The sequence below is a fragment of the Protopterus annectens genome, chromosome 2.part1 (genome assembly GCF_019279795.1).
Source record: "Protopterus annectens isolate FY-2018-M chromosome 2.part1, PAN1.0, whole genome shotgun sequence".
Classification (NCBI taxonomy): domain Eukaryota; kingdom Metazoa; phylum Chordata; order Ceratodontiformes; family Protopteridae; genus Protopterus; species Protopterus annectens.
This window is the reverse complement of record NC_056729.1, coordinates 1,491,193,195-1,491,205,783: the sequence shown is the minus strand read 5'-3', so window position 1 is coordinate 1,491,205,783 and position 12,589 is coordinate 1,491,193,195. Positions and strand designations below refer to the sequence as shown.

The 12,589-nt window shown below is 45.8% G+C and overlaps 1 protein-coding gene across 1 annotated transcript in view; it reads right to left on the bottom strand.

Moving 5' to 3' along the window:
• Positions 1-12,589, bottom strand: part of LRRC47 (leucine rich repeat containing 47) — a 493,361-nt gene that overhangs the window by 438,186 nt on the left and 42,586 nt on the right. Inside the window, exon 3 of the mRNA XM_044063572.1 lies at positions 6,217-6,333. Within this exon, the coding sequence (XP_043919507.1) occupies positions 6,217-6,333 (117 nt within the window). The remainder of the gene's footprint in view (positions 1-6,216; positions 6,334-12,589) is intronic.

The window sequence follows — 12,589 nt, the reverse complement described above, 5'->3', positions numbered from 1 at the left end:
AAAAAATTCATAAACTTTTTATTGAAATATGCGGATATCATTTTTCTTTAACCTCTAGTGACATCACTGGAAGGCTAACAAATAAATCCAATGACATTAATGGATGTGACCCTGTGTGCACTCAGTTGTAAGTTCATTAAATCTATACATTTTTAAACCCTAGTCCTCTGGTGACATCACTGATGACAAAAAAAAAAACTAAACGTCTTGACACCTTGGTGATATAAATATGATTTTTATGCAGGATTTATTGAAAACAGCTCCAGAGTTTATTTGACTAGATGAGGCTAGGAATGTTACACCATCCTGGATGCACCACACAAGTGTATTTGAAAAGAAAGCAAACTGTAATGACTGCACACTTCATGCTATATACAAGACCAATGCCCAAGATGGAAGACCAGCTATGTTTGTCATGCTACCACCCTTCAGCTAAATTCAATGGATAAGGGGGTTACACTGCAGCAAAGATCCTTTAATATATCAATACTTCTATATTTGAAAAAGAAAGCAAAGTGAGAACAGGACTTAGAACCTTAAGGAAATCAAAATCCGAGCGCGCAAAATTTTCAGGAAGCAGTTGGGCTACCTAAGAACAGCAAGGTATTAAAAAATGGAGAAACATGGATTCACTTTCTTCACAAAGAGGGGTGAATATGCATGTAACAGCACTTTCTGGGATGTAATGAACTGTTACAACAGGAACGGGAATTCGAGAATGGCTGGGATTAAAACGAAGCAGGTAAACTAGAGAGAAAAATAACATTAGCTTGGAAATGAAATCTGATAGGTATGGAAATGTTCAGGCTAGACAGGCCAGACCTTAAATTCAATCAAATTTTGTTTCTCAAAGGCAATCTGAAGTGTTCCCCATGGTCTTTGTGGGGTGAAGGACATGATCATTTGCTTTACAAAGTGACCCAGAACCTTACATTTTCTCTTTGGGGGGGACGGCTATAGCATGGGGCTCTACAGTTAAAGCTATGCTTCAATGTTGCTGCTGGCAGATTATTATCTAGTCTTACAGCATCTGCACATACAGCACGTTTCTTTAGTGGTACAAAGGTTTTCTTAAGATTTCCAAAGAACACAACCCACTGTGTCGTAAATCTACACAACATGACTGGCCAGCCTAAAAAGTATCTACCATGGAAAGCCACTCATTGCGAGTCTGAGAGGATAAGGAACTTCAGCTACGGGCCACCATCTTCTTTCCTGCATTAGGGCCACCATCTCCTTTCCTGCATTAGGTAAAGTAGTTTATCAATGATGCAGCCCTGCAGAGGAGTCCTGGGAGTGTTTCAGTCCTCCTCATCAAAATACCATACCAACCCCCCCCCCCCCCCAGGAAAAAATAATTTTGCCCAAACTCTGGAAAGGGAGACCTCAGCTGTACTCCTCTCTGACCTGCTGGAGGTGAAACTGGCAAGGTAAATGAACACATTTTTGCACATGCTGAAGGGCTAATAAACATGAAGAAAGAAGGTCATTCTATATCATGAGACTGAGAAATGAAGTAGCGCAAAAGAAATGTAGTGTAGACCATCAGCTTAGGATACCCACAGAATACGAAGCATCGGTTAAGTATTGGGGCTGACAAAAGTGTGACAGCCCTGAAAGCCACAAAGTTAGGACTAGAAAAGAAGTCATGCACAAACCTCAAATAAATAAATCCTCAAATTTTATTAACAAAAAAGCATACTTCTCATTAATTTATATTACAAAAGATATATTAGTTTTTTTGTAAAATTCCGTAGTTCAAGGTTATCAAAAATACCATACTGCTTCTTTTCTCTTGCCTATATGGCTTAGGTTATGCCTGAAAATGGTCCACAGACCAGTGAAACTACTCACTTTAAGAAATGTAAAATTAAATGAATACATTGTGACATATCATGCTAAGCTTCTGGTGTCATTCTAAGGGGATCCAGTATCTGTCTGCTTGGGATGACATGGTCGACAGACCACGATGCTTTGCCACAGATGGCCTGCACCTGTCGCCCCTGGGATTCAGGACACTGGCCAAGGCTCTTGCTGCCCCCTATAGTGTCTCTTTTAGGCAAGGTTCAAATTACAAATTCACCACCGTAACAGAAACAGGCAAGCAAAAACTGAGGATAATGCTACTCAATGCTAGAAGTCTAAATCTCAAAATGCACTCACTTGAAGCACTCCTTAAAATGGAGAACATCGATATCTGTGCAGTGACTGAGACCTGGTTCAAGGCTCCAGAGAGCAGCCCTGCACTACCAGGCTATAACTCATACCACACTTTTCAGCCAACTAGCCTGGACTGAAACACCAAAGGCGGAGGTGTGTCCATATTCATTAAGGATATCCACACCTCCAGGCTAGTTGCTCAGCATAATGCATCCGAGGTTATCCAAGTGCAACTAACTCTGGGCAAAACTGCAATCAAAATGTGTAGCTTGCTACAGATCCCTCACCAAGCCCCATGATTCCCACTCATCTTTTCTTAATGTACTGGAAAATATTAGGGTTCAACCAAACACACCAATAATGGGTGACTTCAACTACCCCACAATTAACTAGGAAAACTACTCATGTACCAACGCCCTAGCTATACGCTTTCTGGAATTCATAAACTCCAATGCCCTGGATCAATTTATCCACACCCCCACCAGGGGTAACAATATCCTAGACCTAGTCATTACCAACATGAGTGACTGGTGTTCCACACCTGAAGCCAACTCCTCATTGGTCTGATCCGACCATAAGCTAATCACCCTTGATATCCACATCCCACCCCACCTCCCCATTAAGGAAACCACAGTAAAAACATTTCTCCAAAGCCAACTTCATGCTTCTTAAGACAGAAGTGGTGAACTTCATGACACCCATGCAGATGGACAATACACTTACGACTGCTGAATCCTACACAAATGCACGGATCATGCTATCCCAAACGGAACAAAGACGCTATCCTCAAAGAAAAGGAAGCCAATCTGGTGGCCCCCTGCCATAAACAAACTGTACAACAGAAGGAAGAAAATGTTGCAAAAGAGAGTAAAATCCCATGAGTGGAGGAGCTCCCTGGTCAGCCTCAGTAAGAAGCTGAGATCCCTTATAAGATCATACAGAGCTAGCTATGAAAACGAAATTGCCACTAATTCTAAGGACAACCACAAAGCATTCTATAGCTATGCCAAGAATCTCTATGGCAACACCCAGATCTGCTCTGAGTTACAGCACAACAGCACGAAAATTACAGAGCCAACTGATATTGCCAACATCCTGGCAGATAGGTTCAGTGCTAACTTTACCCCCCTCACCCCCTAAAGGGCTCATACCTATACGGGAAGAATGCAGAGTCCCTGTAATCACACCTACGCAGGTAAAAGGTGCACTCTCTAAAGCCAAAAACACAGCATCCATGGAACCGGACAACATCCCAGGCTGTGTTTTACACGAACTTCAGAACGAACTGGCTCCCCACTTAAGCACCATGTTCAATAGTAGCCTCGCATCAGGCTTTGTGCCCACTGAATGGTGCACAGCAACAGTTATCTCACTCCACAAAGGGGGAGCCACCACTGATCCCGGGAACTATCTACCTATTAGCCTGACGAGCCTGATCTGCAAGGCCATGGAACATACTGAACCTGATCAACTTCTTTGAGGCAGTCACGAAAGCCGTAGATGAGGGTAAGGTGGTTCACACACCCTATCTTTACCTCGACAAGGCTTTCAACACCATCCCCCATTCTCGAATTATAGCTAAACTCACTAAACTAGGTACAAATCCCTACGTCACAAGATGGGTTGCCAACTGGCTCACTGACAGAACCCACACTGTAAAAGTTGCAGACTCCAAATCTGACCTCAAAGCAGTGACAAGTGGAGCATCACAGGGTTCCGTCCTGGGACCTCTCCTGTTTGGTATATACTTCTCTTAAGTACAGGCTAACACAGAAGGTCTCTGGCTAACGAAGTTCCCAGATGACTGCAAACTAGGAGCCATAGTCAAGTCCCCAAATGATGTGGATATCCTGCAGAAGGGCCTCGCTGAGAGAGAAGCCTGGTGTCAGAGACATGGCCTCAAGCCCAATGTCAAAAAGTGCAGTGTCATCCCCTTTAGTAAAAACTCTGTACCCATGAAGTACCACATAGGCAGCAATCTACTTAACACTGAATGTGTGATAAGAGACCTTGGGACCCAGGTGGACAGTAGTCTCTCCTTTGATAGTCACATTGCCACAGTAGTCAGGAAGTCCTTCTACGTGGCACACCTCATCATAAAAGGGTTCTCATCCAGGAAAAAAAAAGAAGAGGTCATTGTTCCTCTCTAGTCGACACTCAGACCCATTATAGAGTACAACGCCCCTTTTGGAATGTACCTCACAAGACATCTGCAGCAGCTAGAGAGGCCACAGAAGTACCTCACAAATAGGATTACTGACCTCAAACAAATGTTCTACACTGACTGTCTCAAAAAAACTCTGTAGCATATCGCCTACTCCGAGGTGATCTCTGCCTAACATATAAAGCTATGTCAAACCCAGAGCTGTTGGACATGCTACACCTAAAGAAATCCCAATCCCTCTGAGCTACACGCTCTAGGGACCTAAACCCTGTCACCACAATAAACAGGACATGCTGGAGGGATAGATTCCTGTCCCAGAGACTTCCCATACTCTGGAACAGGCTACCCATCTATGTCAAGCAAAGTTCTTCATTAGCACTCTTCAAGAAAAATCTCGATGAGTGGATGGGAAATAGGAAATACACCCTGGGGACCACTTCTGTGTCTCTGCTCGACAGTGGCACAGGAAAATAACTTTCTTGGGTGGCATAAGCCAGGGAACCTTGTTGGCTAGACTTACGTAGGCCCTTGGGCCGACAGCCTAGTACCTCCCTATGAACATGTGTTGCCACATGTGAGAAAGATGGAGCTACATCCATGGCAGGAAGGCAAGCTGTCAGACATGATGTGTATTTAGGGGAGGTGAGAAAGGTTGGCACCTGAGAGAGCAATATCTGGTCTGACACCATGGACTCTATTCCAATACACTGCAATAAGTCACTTGCATTGAGAGCAGGCCTTTTTGAATCTATCCCCCCAGTGTAATCCTCTTTACAGATAGGTCTTGCACAGAAGTAAGTCACTTACACTGACAACACGTTTTTCGGTATCGGGGCAGACTTGCACCAAAGTCACTTACTATCTGGTCTTGGAGGTAAAATGATGTCAAAAATGGAAGAAGATAGATACCAGAAGGAGCGAACCTAAGTCCTGATGTCAGAAGCTCAAAATATTGAGCTAATATCAAGTACGCAGTAGGATGATCTTGGAGAAACAATGGCTGTGCTTATGCTGAGGAAATATGGCCAACAGGACACAAGATAGATACTCCAAGCCATGCCCAGGAAACAATTTTTCAAAAGCTTGATGCTAACAAAAAATTATATGAATAGGAAGAATGCCCTGGAGAATGTTGGTACACATGTCAAATAATGTTTCCTAAAAATTCAAAAATTGTTCTTATGGGAGAGGAGAGAGAAGGGGAAAAAGTGCTGTCCCAATACCATCTAGGGGGTCAAGGAGACAAAACAGGCTGTGATGCCAACAAATTAAAGGAATAAGGCACCAGACTTGCCTATAACCTTGTGTTGGCTTTGCTTCTAAATTCCAGCAATTCTTTGAGACAGAAGATTGTTTGAAGAGAGAAGCAATGTTAGTGTTGTGCAGCCTTATTAAACTGATGACATGAAGAAAAGCAAAAATCACCATGCTACTGACTTCAGTAAACTTCTACCACTAAACTCTTTGTGCTTAGTTTACTTTTCAGCTCCAATATTGAATAAGAGAAGATAGGATAAACCTCTCAAGATGGCAAATTTGAATAATCTGAATAAACAAAATCTAAACTAGGCATCAAGGGGAATCGGTTCAAGGTTTGGTCTCACCAACTGAGCAGTGGAAAAATGTTAAAGACAAGAAATGTCAGTCTAAGTCAATTCACTTAGAAAACTGGAAATGAACTCAGATTTCGGGGGAGATGGGCAAAGCTGGACTGATTTGCAAAAGCACTGGAGCAGCTCCTATTAGCTTCCTGCTGCTAAAATGTATCAATACCTATTCTCCTCTTTGTAGAAACCGGGTGAAGTCTACAATTTCAACAAAACCAGGTCTTTTAATTGTGGAGCGGATACAAATACAAAATGCATTATCTACACACAAGCAAAACATATTACCTTTAAAGTCTGGGGAGGTCTGGCATCATAAAGTAGAGGACCCTTCACCTTCTTCAGCTCATGAGTTGCAATGGTTGCTACTGTTCTCTTCTCACAAATTTCATCATGGAGCTTGTTCTAAAATAACAAAAATAATCTTAAAAATACTGCAATGTCTTGAAGCTTTCAATAAATGTGTGAGCATGTTTGTGTGACTTGTGCTCCCTCCCCCAATTCCAATCACTTTTACAGCAATAATGTCAGAGCAAGAAAAGTACACTTGTTTAAGTAAACTTACAAAACAGTAGATGTTTAAATGATCAGTGCTGCAGTAGCCTTGGCTATATGGGTTACATCCTGCCAAGCATAGAACAACCAGCAAGCTCCCAAAGCTTTAGGGCACCTTCCATACACCCAAACTGTCAGACAGCTTGAGCTGAGCTAATTAAAAGACAAGCTGGGCATGCAGTTCTTCAGAGAATTCCTCCCAGCAGAAAGAGGGAGGTTGAGCCCTGAAAGGAAGATACTAAGTAGTACAAAATAAAAATAAATGTCCATACACTGGCATAAACAGCTCACTAAAATAAGGGGTTGGAGGGAGTGGCCGACTGCTGCAGCAGTGATCACTGAAACACCTGCTGTTATAGTAAGTTTACTTACACAACTGTAGAATGTGCATCATACGAATCACTGCTGTGGTAGTCTTAGCTATACTGGTAGACTACCCTAGCTAACTACATTTGGGAGGTGGAAGGAGGAGAGTCCAGGAGCCCCTGGAGTATGTTCCTAGCAAAGCCTGGTCAGGAACTGAGCATATAGTGCTTTCTAAAAGTATGTACACAAGACCAAGTAACAGCTTCTAGAATACTTCTAGAATCCAACCCTTTCTAGAAAGCAATAAATGAAGCCAAGGCCTTGGTAGAGTGGGTCTGGACCCTCCCTTGAATAGCTTTGTTATGGTGAGTATAACAAAAGTAATAAGAAGTTATGTCTTACCTTAACGTCCCATGTTAGTTGTCTTCTTCTCGCCTTCTTTCTTGCTGGATGGGTTCGGAGCCAATCCTCGGCTCTGACTCGGCCTATACTATAGCTCGAGAGCTATTTTTACCGGCTCAAGGCAGCCCTATATCCCACAATACCATGCGCTAACTCCCCAGATCTCGTTTGGAAGCTAAGACATAGTATAAATAATAATATTATAATAATAATATTATAATCCTCTTTTACGAGTACAGATTACCTGCTAGTAACACTAAGGATACAAGGAAAAAGACGCAACATATTGTACCTCCAGAAATGGAAGGCCTCAGAACCTCGAGTCTATCCAGGCTAGTGGGCAGGAGGGAGGGATGCAAGAAAGAAGGCGAGAAGAAGGCAACTAAAATGGAACGTTATGGTAAGACATAACTTCTTAATGTTAAGTTGTCATTCTCGCCTTCATTCTTGCTAGATGGGACAGCGTCCCTAGCATCTTAGTCCTGGGTGGCTCAATGGAACAGATTCCTGAGTACAGTGGAACCAAAATGAGCTCTATTTCTGGAGGCTAAATCAAGCTTGTAATGGGCAATAAAGGTATGTTTGGACGCCCATGTAGCTGCTGCACAAATGGCATCTAGTGGTAACCTTGCTTGAAACGCCGCTGAAGTTGATAGTGCCCTGGTTGAATGAGCCTTAGGCCTAGAGGGAAGTTGCCTGTGTCTGAACTCATAGACCAAGGTAATAATAGATGTCAGCCATCTGGAAAGAGTAACCTTCGATACCGGAAGCCCTTTCTTGCCTGCAGCATAAGAGAGAAAGAGCTGGTTCTGAATTGTTTTGTCCTGTCTAGGTAATACCGTAATTGGCGATGAACATCTAATGAATGTAATTTTTGTTCAGCCCTGTTGGTATAGTCTGGGAAAAAGACAGGCAAATCAATGGAGTGGTTTAGATTTGCTTCAGATAACACTTTTGGTAGGAAGGAAGGGTTTGTGTTCTGAGAGTTACACTATCATCTTTATGAAAAAACAAATAAGGAGGACGGACAGACAAGGCTTGAAGTTCCGATACCCTTCTGGCAGATGTTATAGCTACTAAAAACAGCGTTTTCCAAGAAAGAAGTTTGAGGGAGCAAGAAGCTGCAGGTTCAAAAGGGGGCAGAATTAGTGAGGTTAGAACTAAATTAAAATCCCACTGTGGGGGTGGATCTTTCACTGGAGGTCTGAGCAAAAAGATGCCCTTGAGAAAGGCTTTACAGAGTTTGTGGGACATAATATTTGCTTCTGAGAGTCCAACATGAAAATTAGCAATGGCCGCTAATTGTACCCGGATAGTGGCCGATGATGACCCTGAATGAAAAAGCTCCACCAGAAAGTCTAGAACCTCATGAATGGGTGCATGGGAAGGATCTAAGGATCTAGTTTGTGCCCAGTGTGAAAAACGCTTCCATTTACTCGCATAAGTCTTCCTAGCATTGGACTTATGGGAAGCCAGAATGATATCACAAACAGGAGGAGCAATAAGGGGAAGCCTGGCTATGGCTGGAAGTGGAGCAACCAAGCTGTGAGGTTGATGGAATGTAGAGACTGATGCAGCTTGCCCGTGAGGTGGGTCAACAGATCCGGAAGGGGTTCCAGATGCCAAGGCTGTTCCAGTAGGTATTTGTGCAGGAACGGGAACCAAACTTGTCGAGGCCAAAACGGGGCAATGAGGATCATTTTGGATCTCAATTCGGTTGCTTTCTGAATTAATTGCAGGATCAATGGAAAGGGAGGAAAGGCATAAAGAAGACCCCGGGGCCAAACGTGAACAAGAGCGTCTCTGAGGGGTTGGGCCTGGTAGAGGAAAAAGTGTGAAGTTGAGGCACTTGCTGTTTTGGGGAGTTGTGAAAAGGTCGCAGCAAGGCTGGCCCCACTTCCAAAAAATTCTGTCTACTACCGCTTGATTTAGAGACCACTCGTGAGGCATGAGAATAGTTCTGCTCAATCTGTCTGCTATGACATTGGACTTCCCGGGGATGTGCGTTGCTATCAGAAACCGTTGAGATGAAATCGCCCATTGCCAAAGTCTGAGTACTTCACGACAGAGGGGGTAGGACCTTGTTCCGCCCTGCTTGTTTATGTACCACACCACAGACATATTGCCCATTTGAATTGCTACAGTCCCCGTGGGAAGAGAGCTCTGAAGGGTCAAAAGCACCACCCTCATCTTCAGGACATTTATGTGCAGGTGGCATTCTGACTGTTGCCAAGTGCCCTGGACCGTCCTGCCCTGATAATGCCCCCCCCCCACCCGATCAGGGAGGCATCCGTTGTGACAGTGGCAACTGGAGGGGGGAGAACAAAGGGTCTGCCCTGAAAAAGTTGAGGGGAAACCATCCACCAGGAGAGATGTTTCTTGCAAGATGGTGTTATCAAAATGTTGTGGGTCATTGGTAGCTGTTGAAAGGACCACTGAGAAACCAGCATCCACTGAAGGAGCCTCATGTGGAAGCGGGCTAATGGAAGTAGAAGAATCGCCACCGCCATGAGGCCCAACACTTTCAATACTAGCTTGACTTGGACTCTGTTTGGCTGAAACAGGAGCTGAACATTCCGCCTTATGTCTGTCACTCTCTGAGGTGGTAATGTTGCAGACATTTCTGTGGTGTTTAATATGGCGCCTATAAAGTTTATACATTGACAAGGCAACAAGGAGGACTTTGCAAAATTTATAGAAATACCCAGACTGTTGCAAAGTTGAATAGTGTAATCCCTGGCCATTATGAGATCCTGTTTGGTGGTAGCGGAAATGAGGCAGTCGTCTAAGTATGGAAACACCTGGAATCCTTTCTGTCTCAGGTGAGCCGTGACCACTGCCAAACATTTGGTGAACACCCGGGGGGCTGTGGTGAGACCAAAGGGCAGGGCCCTGAATTGAAAATGACTGACTCCCAGCTGGAAGCGGAGAAACCTCCTGGAGCGCCTGTGTATTTTTATATGGTAGTACGTGTCATGGAGGTCTAACGAGCACATCCAGTTGTCTCTGCCCAAAAAAGGGTATAATGGACTGCAGTGTTACCATCCAAAATTTTGTCTTTAGTACAGAGTTGTTTAACCTGCTGAGGTCCAAAATGGGTCTCCATTCTCCTGTCTTTTTTGGTACCAAAAAGAATCTGGAGTAGATTCCGGATCCTAGCTGATCTGCTGGGACTGCCTGAATGACTCCTTTTTCTAACAGCTTTTTTATTTCTAGCTGAGCCTGACCCCTTTGTGCGGGTGGTACGTCTGGTAGGGGTTTTGGCAGTTGTACCTGAGGGAAAGTGAAAGGGATTTTGTAACCCTCGGATATGATCTTCTGTACCAATGTGTCTTGGGAGAGGGATTGCCAGGCTTCCGGGTACAGAGATAATCTTCCCCTGACTGCCTCCGAAGGCGGACAGTCGGGCAGCTTCTCAGGGATGCTGAAAGGGTTGGTCAGGGAAAGATTCCCTGGAACCCTGGTTCTGTGGACCCCCTCTGCCCCTGGGGCGGCGTCTGTTATTATTCCCCCCTCTGCCTCTAGGGGGAAATTCACCACGTGCGGCAGGCACGACTCCCTGTGGTTTGCGGAACCACATCTTTCCACCCCTCTGTCCCTTAGGATAAGGTCTAGAAGGCGTGGAAAAATGGACTCCCATGGCAGAGAGAGTCTTTCCATCTTGCTCGCATCTGGTGAGGGTATTCTTCACCTGAGGTCCGAACAATTCCGAACCGTCAAAGGGGGTGTTGGTGAAGGACGCCTTGAAGGGATCGGCAAAGTTAGAGTCGCATCCAAGCGTGACGTCTCAACGCAACGCCTGTGCCAGCGGCCCTACCCGCTCCATCGGCTGCATAAGAGATAAGCCGCATGGAGGAGTTAACAATGGAGTTCAGGGTAGCCAGCTGAGAGTTTATTTTCTCCTTAAACCCCGGGCAGAAGGATCCTGTACCGTTTCACCCAGCTCTTTGAGCAAGTCTCTCTGAAGGCGGGTGAAATGACAAATAGTTCAGCGATCGCATAGAAAAGGTCGCTGAAGCAAAGGTCCGCTTGCCGTACCTGTCCATGGTCCTGGACTCTGTTAGGAGGATGAACAGATACAGAAGGATCAGCCAATTCCTTCTTAGTGGCTGCTGCTACCACCATAGCATCAACTGAAACACCTTTGGTGAGAAAGGATTTGTCATCTGGTGCAGAAATAAATTTAGAAGGCCTCCTAGGGGTAGGTTCCATTGAATCAGGAGCTGCCCACGCCTTTCTAGCCACTACCTCCATTAGTGGGTCGAAAGGGGGAGACACCCAGGAGGTGGAAGGGCTTGATCCAAAGGCATCAAGGTAAACAGACTCGTCCTCGGAAGGTTTGAGAGTGGACCAATTTCCCCTCTGTCTTAGGATCTCCAGGATGTCTGAAAAGGAGACATCCTCAGAGGGGGATCTGGGGGAACCTTCCGACTCATCCAAGTCGGTGTCCAACGTGACAGACTCTGGGGAGTCTATGTGCTTCCTCTTGCACTTTCTTTTCCTAGGGGGTTCCCCTGAAACTTCAGGGGAGCCCTCGGAAGAGGAGGACACCCCCAAAGTGGGTACCCTACGCTTTGGATCTCTGCTGTCGGGTGTAGGAGGATGGCCAGAGACCGTAACAGGCACTACAGAGGGAGAAGCCGCAGAACAACCTTGTAGTGGACACTGGGTCCAGCACACTCCTCATCACCTCGAAGGCTCCCCTATCAGATACCAAAGGTAGCCCCGGCTCCGAAGAGACCGGAACCGACCCCGGAACCGACAGAGAAGGCTCCGAGAATGATGTCGGGGCCGAACTAACCAGAGCCGAAGCTCCAAGAGGGAGAGTGGGGTCAGACAAGGGTCCGATGCCACTTGCCCCCTCGGAGCCGACAATGGAGTCTCGGCGCCCGGACCTCTCCATGGATGGAACCAATGAAGAGGTCGGAGCCGACGACACCGGAGCCGAAGAAGGAAGTATCGGCTCTGATGTGGGCAAGGTCACAGTTCCGACAAACTCCGGCTCCGAACTCGAGAGATGAGTCGGAGGAGGAATGGATAGCTGTATCGAAGGAGCCACAGTCTGGTGAGATGGGCTCTGGAGCATTTGGGCCAGCGCCTGAGATTTTATGAGTCTACTGACCACCCTCTCGATGTCGTGGTTGGACAGCCTGGATGACCTCGATGAATGAGTCCTATGACTCCGCTCCGATAGGAGAGGGGACCTCGGAGCCGATCTGACGGATTCTAGCGAAGGGGACCTAGAGCTGGGTTCGGCTCCGATGATGGTTTCGGAGCGGAAACCACTTTGCTCGCCTCAGAGCCAGACGGAACCGAGGTTGGAGCCGTCTCGATAACGCCAGCCCTTGGCTCAGAAGCTGGAGCCGAGGGTTTGGCGGTTATTGACGACTTCCCCGAG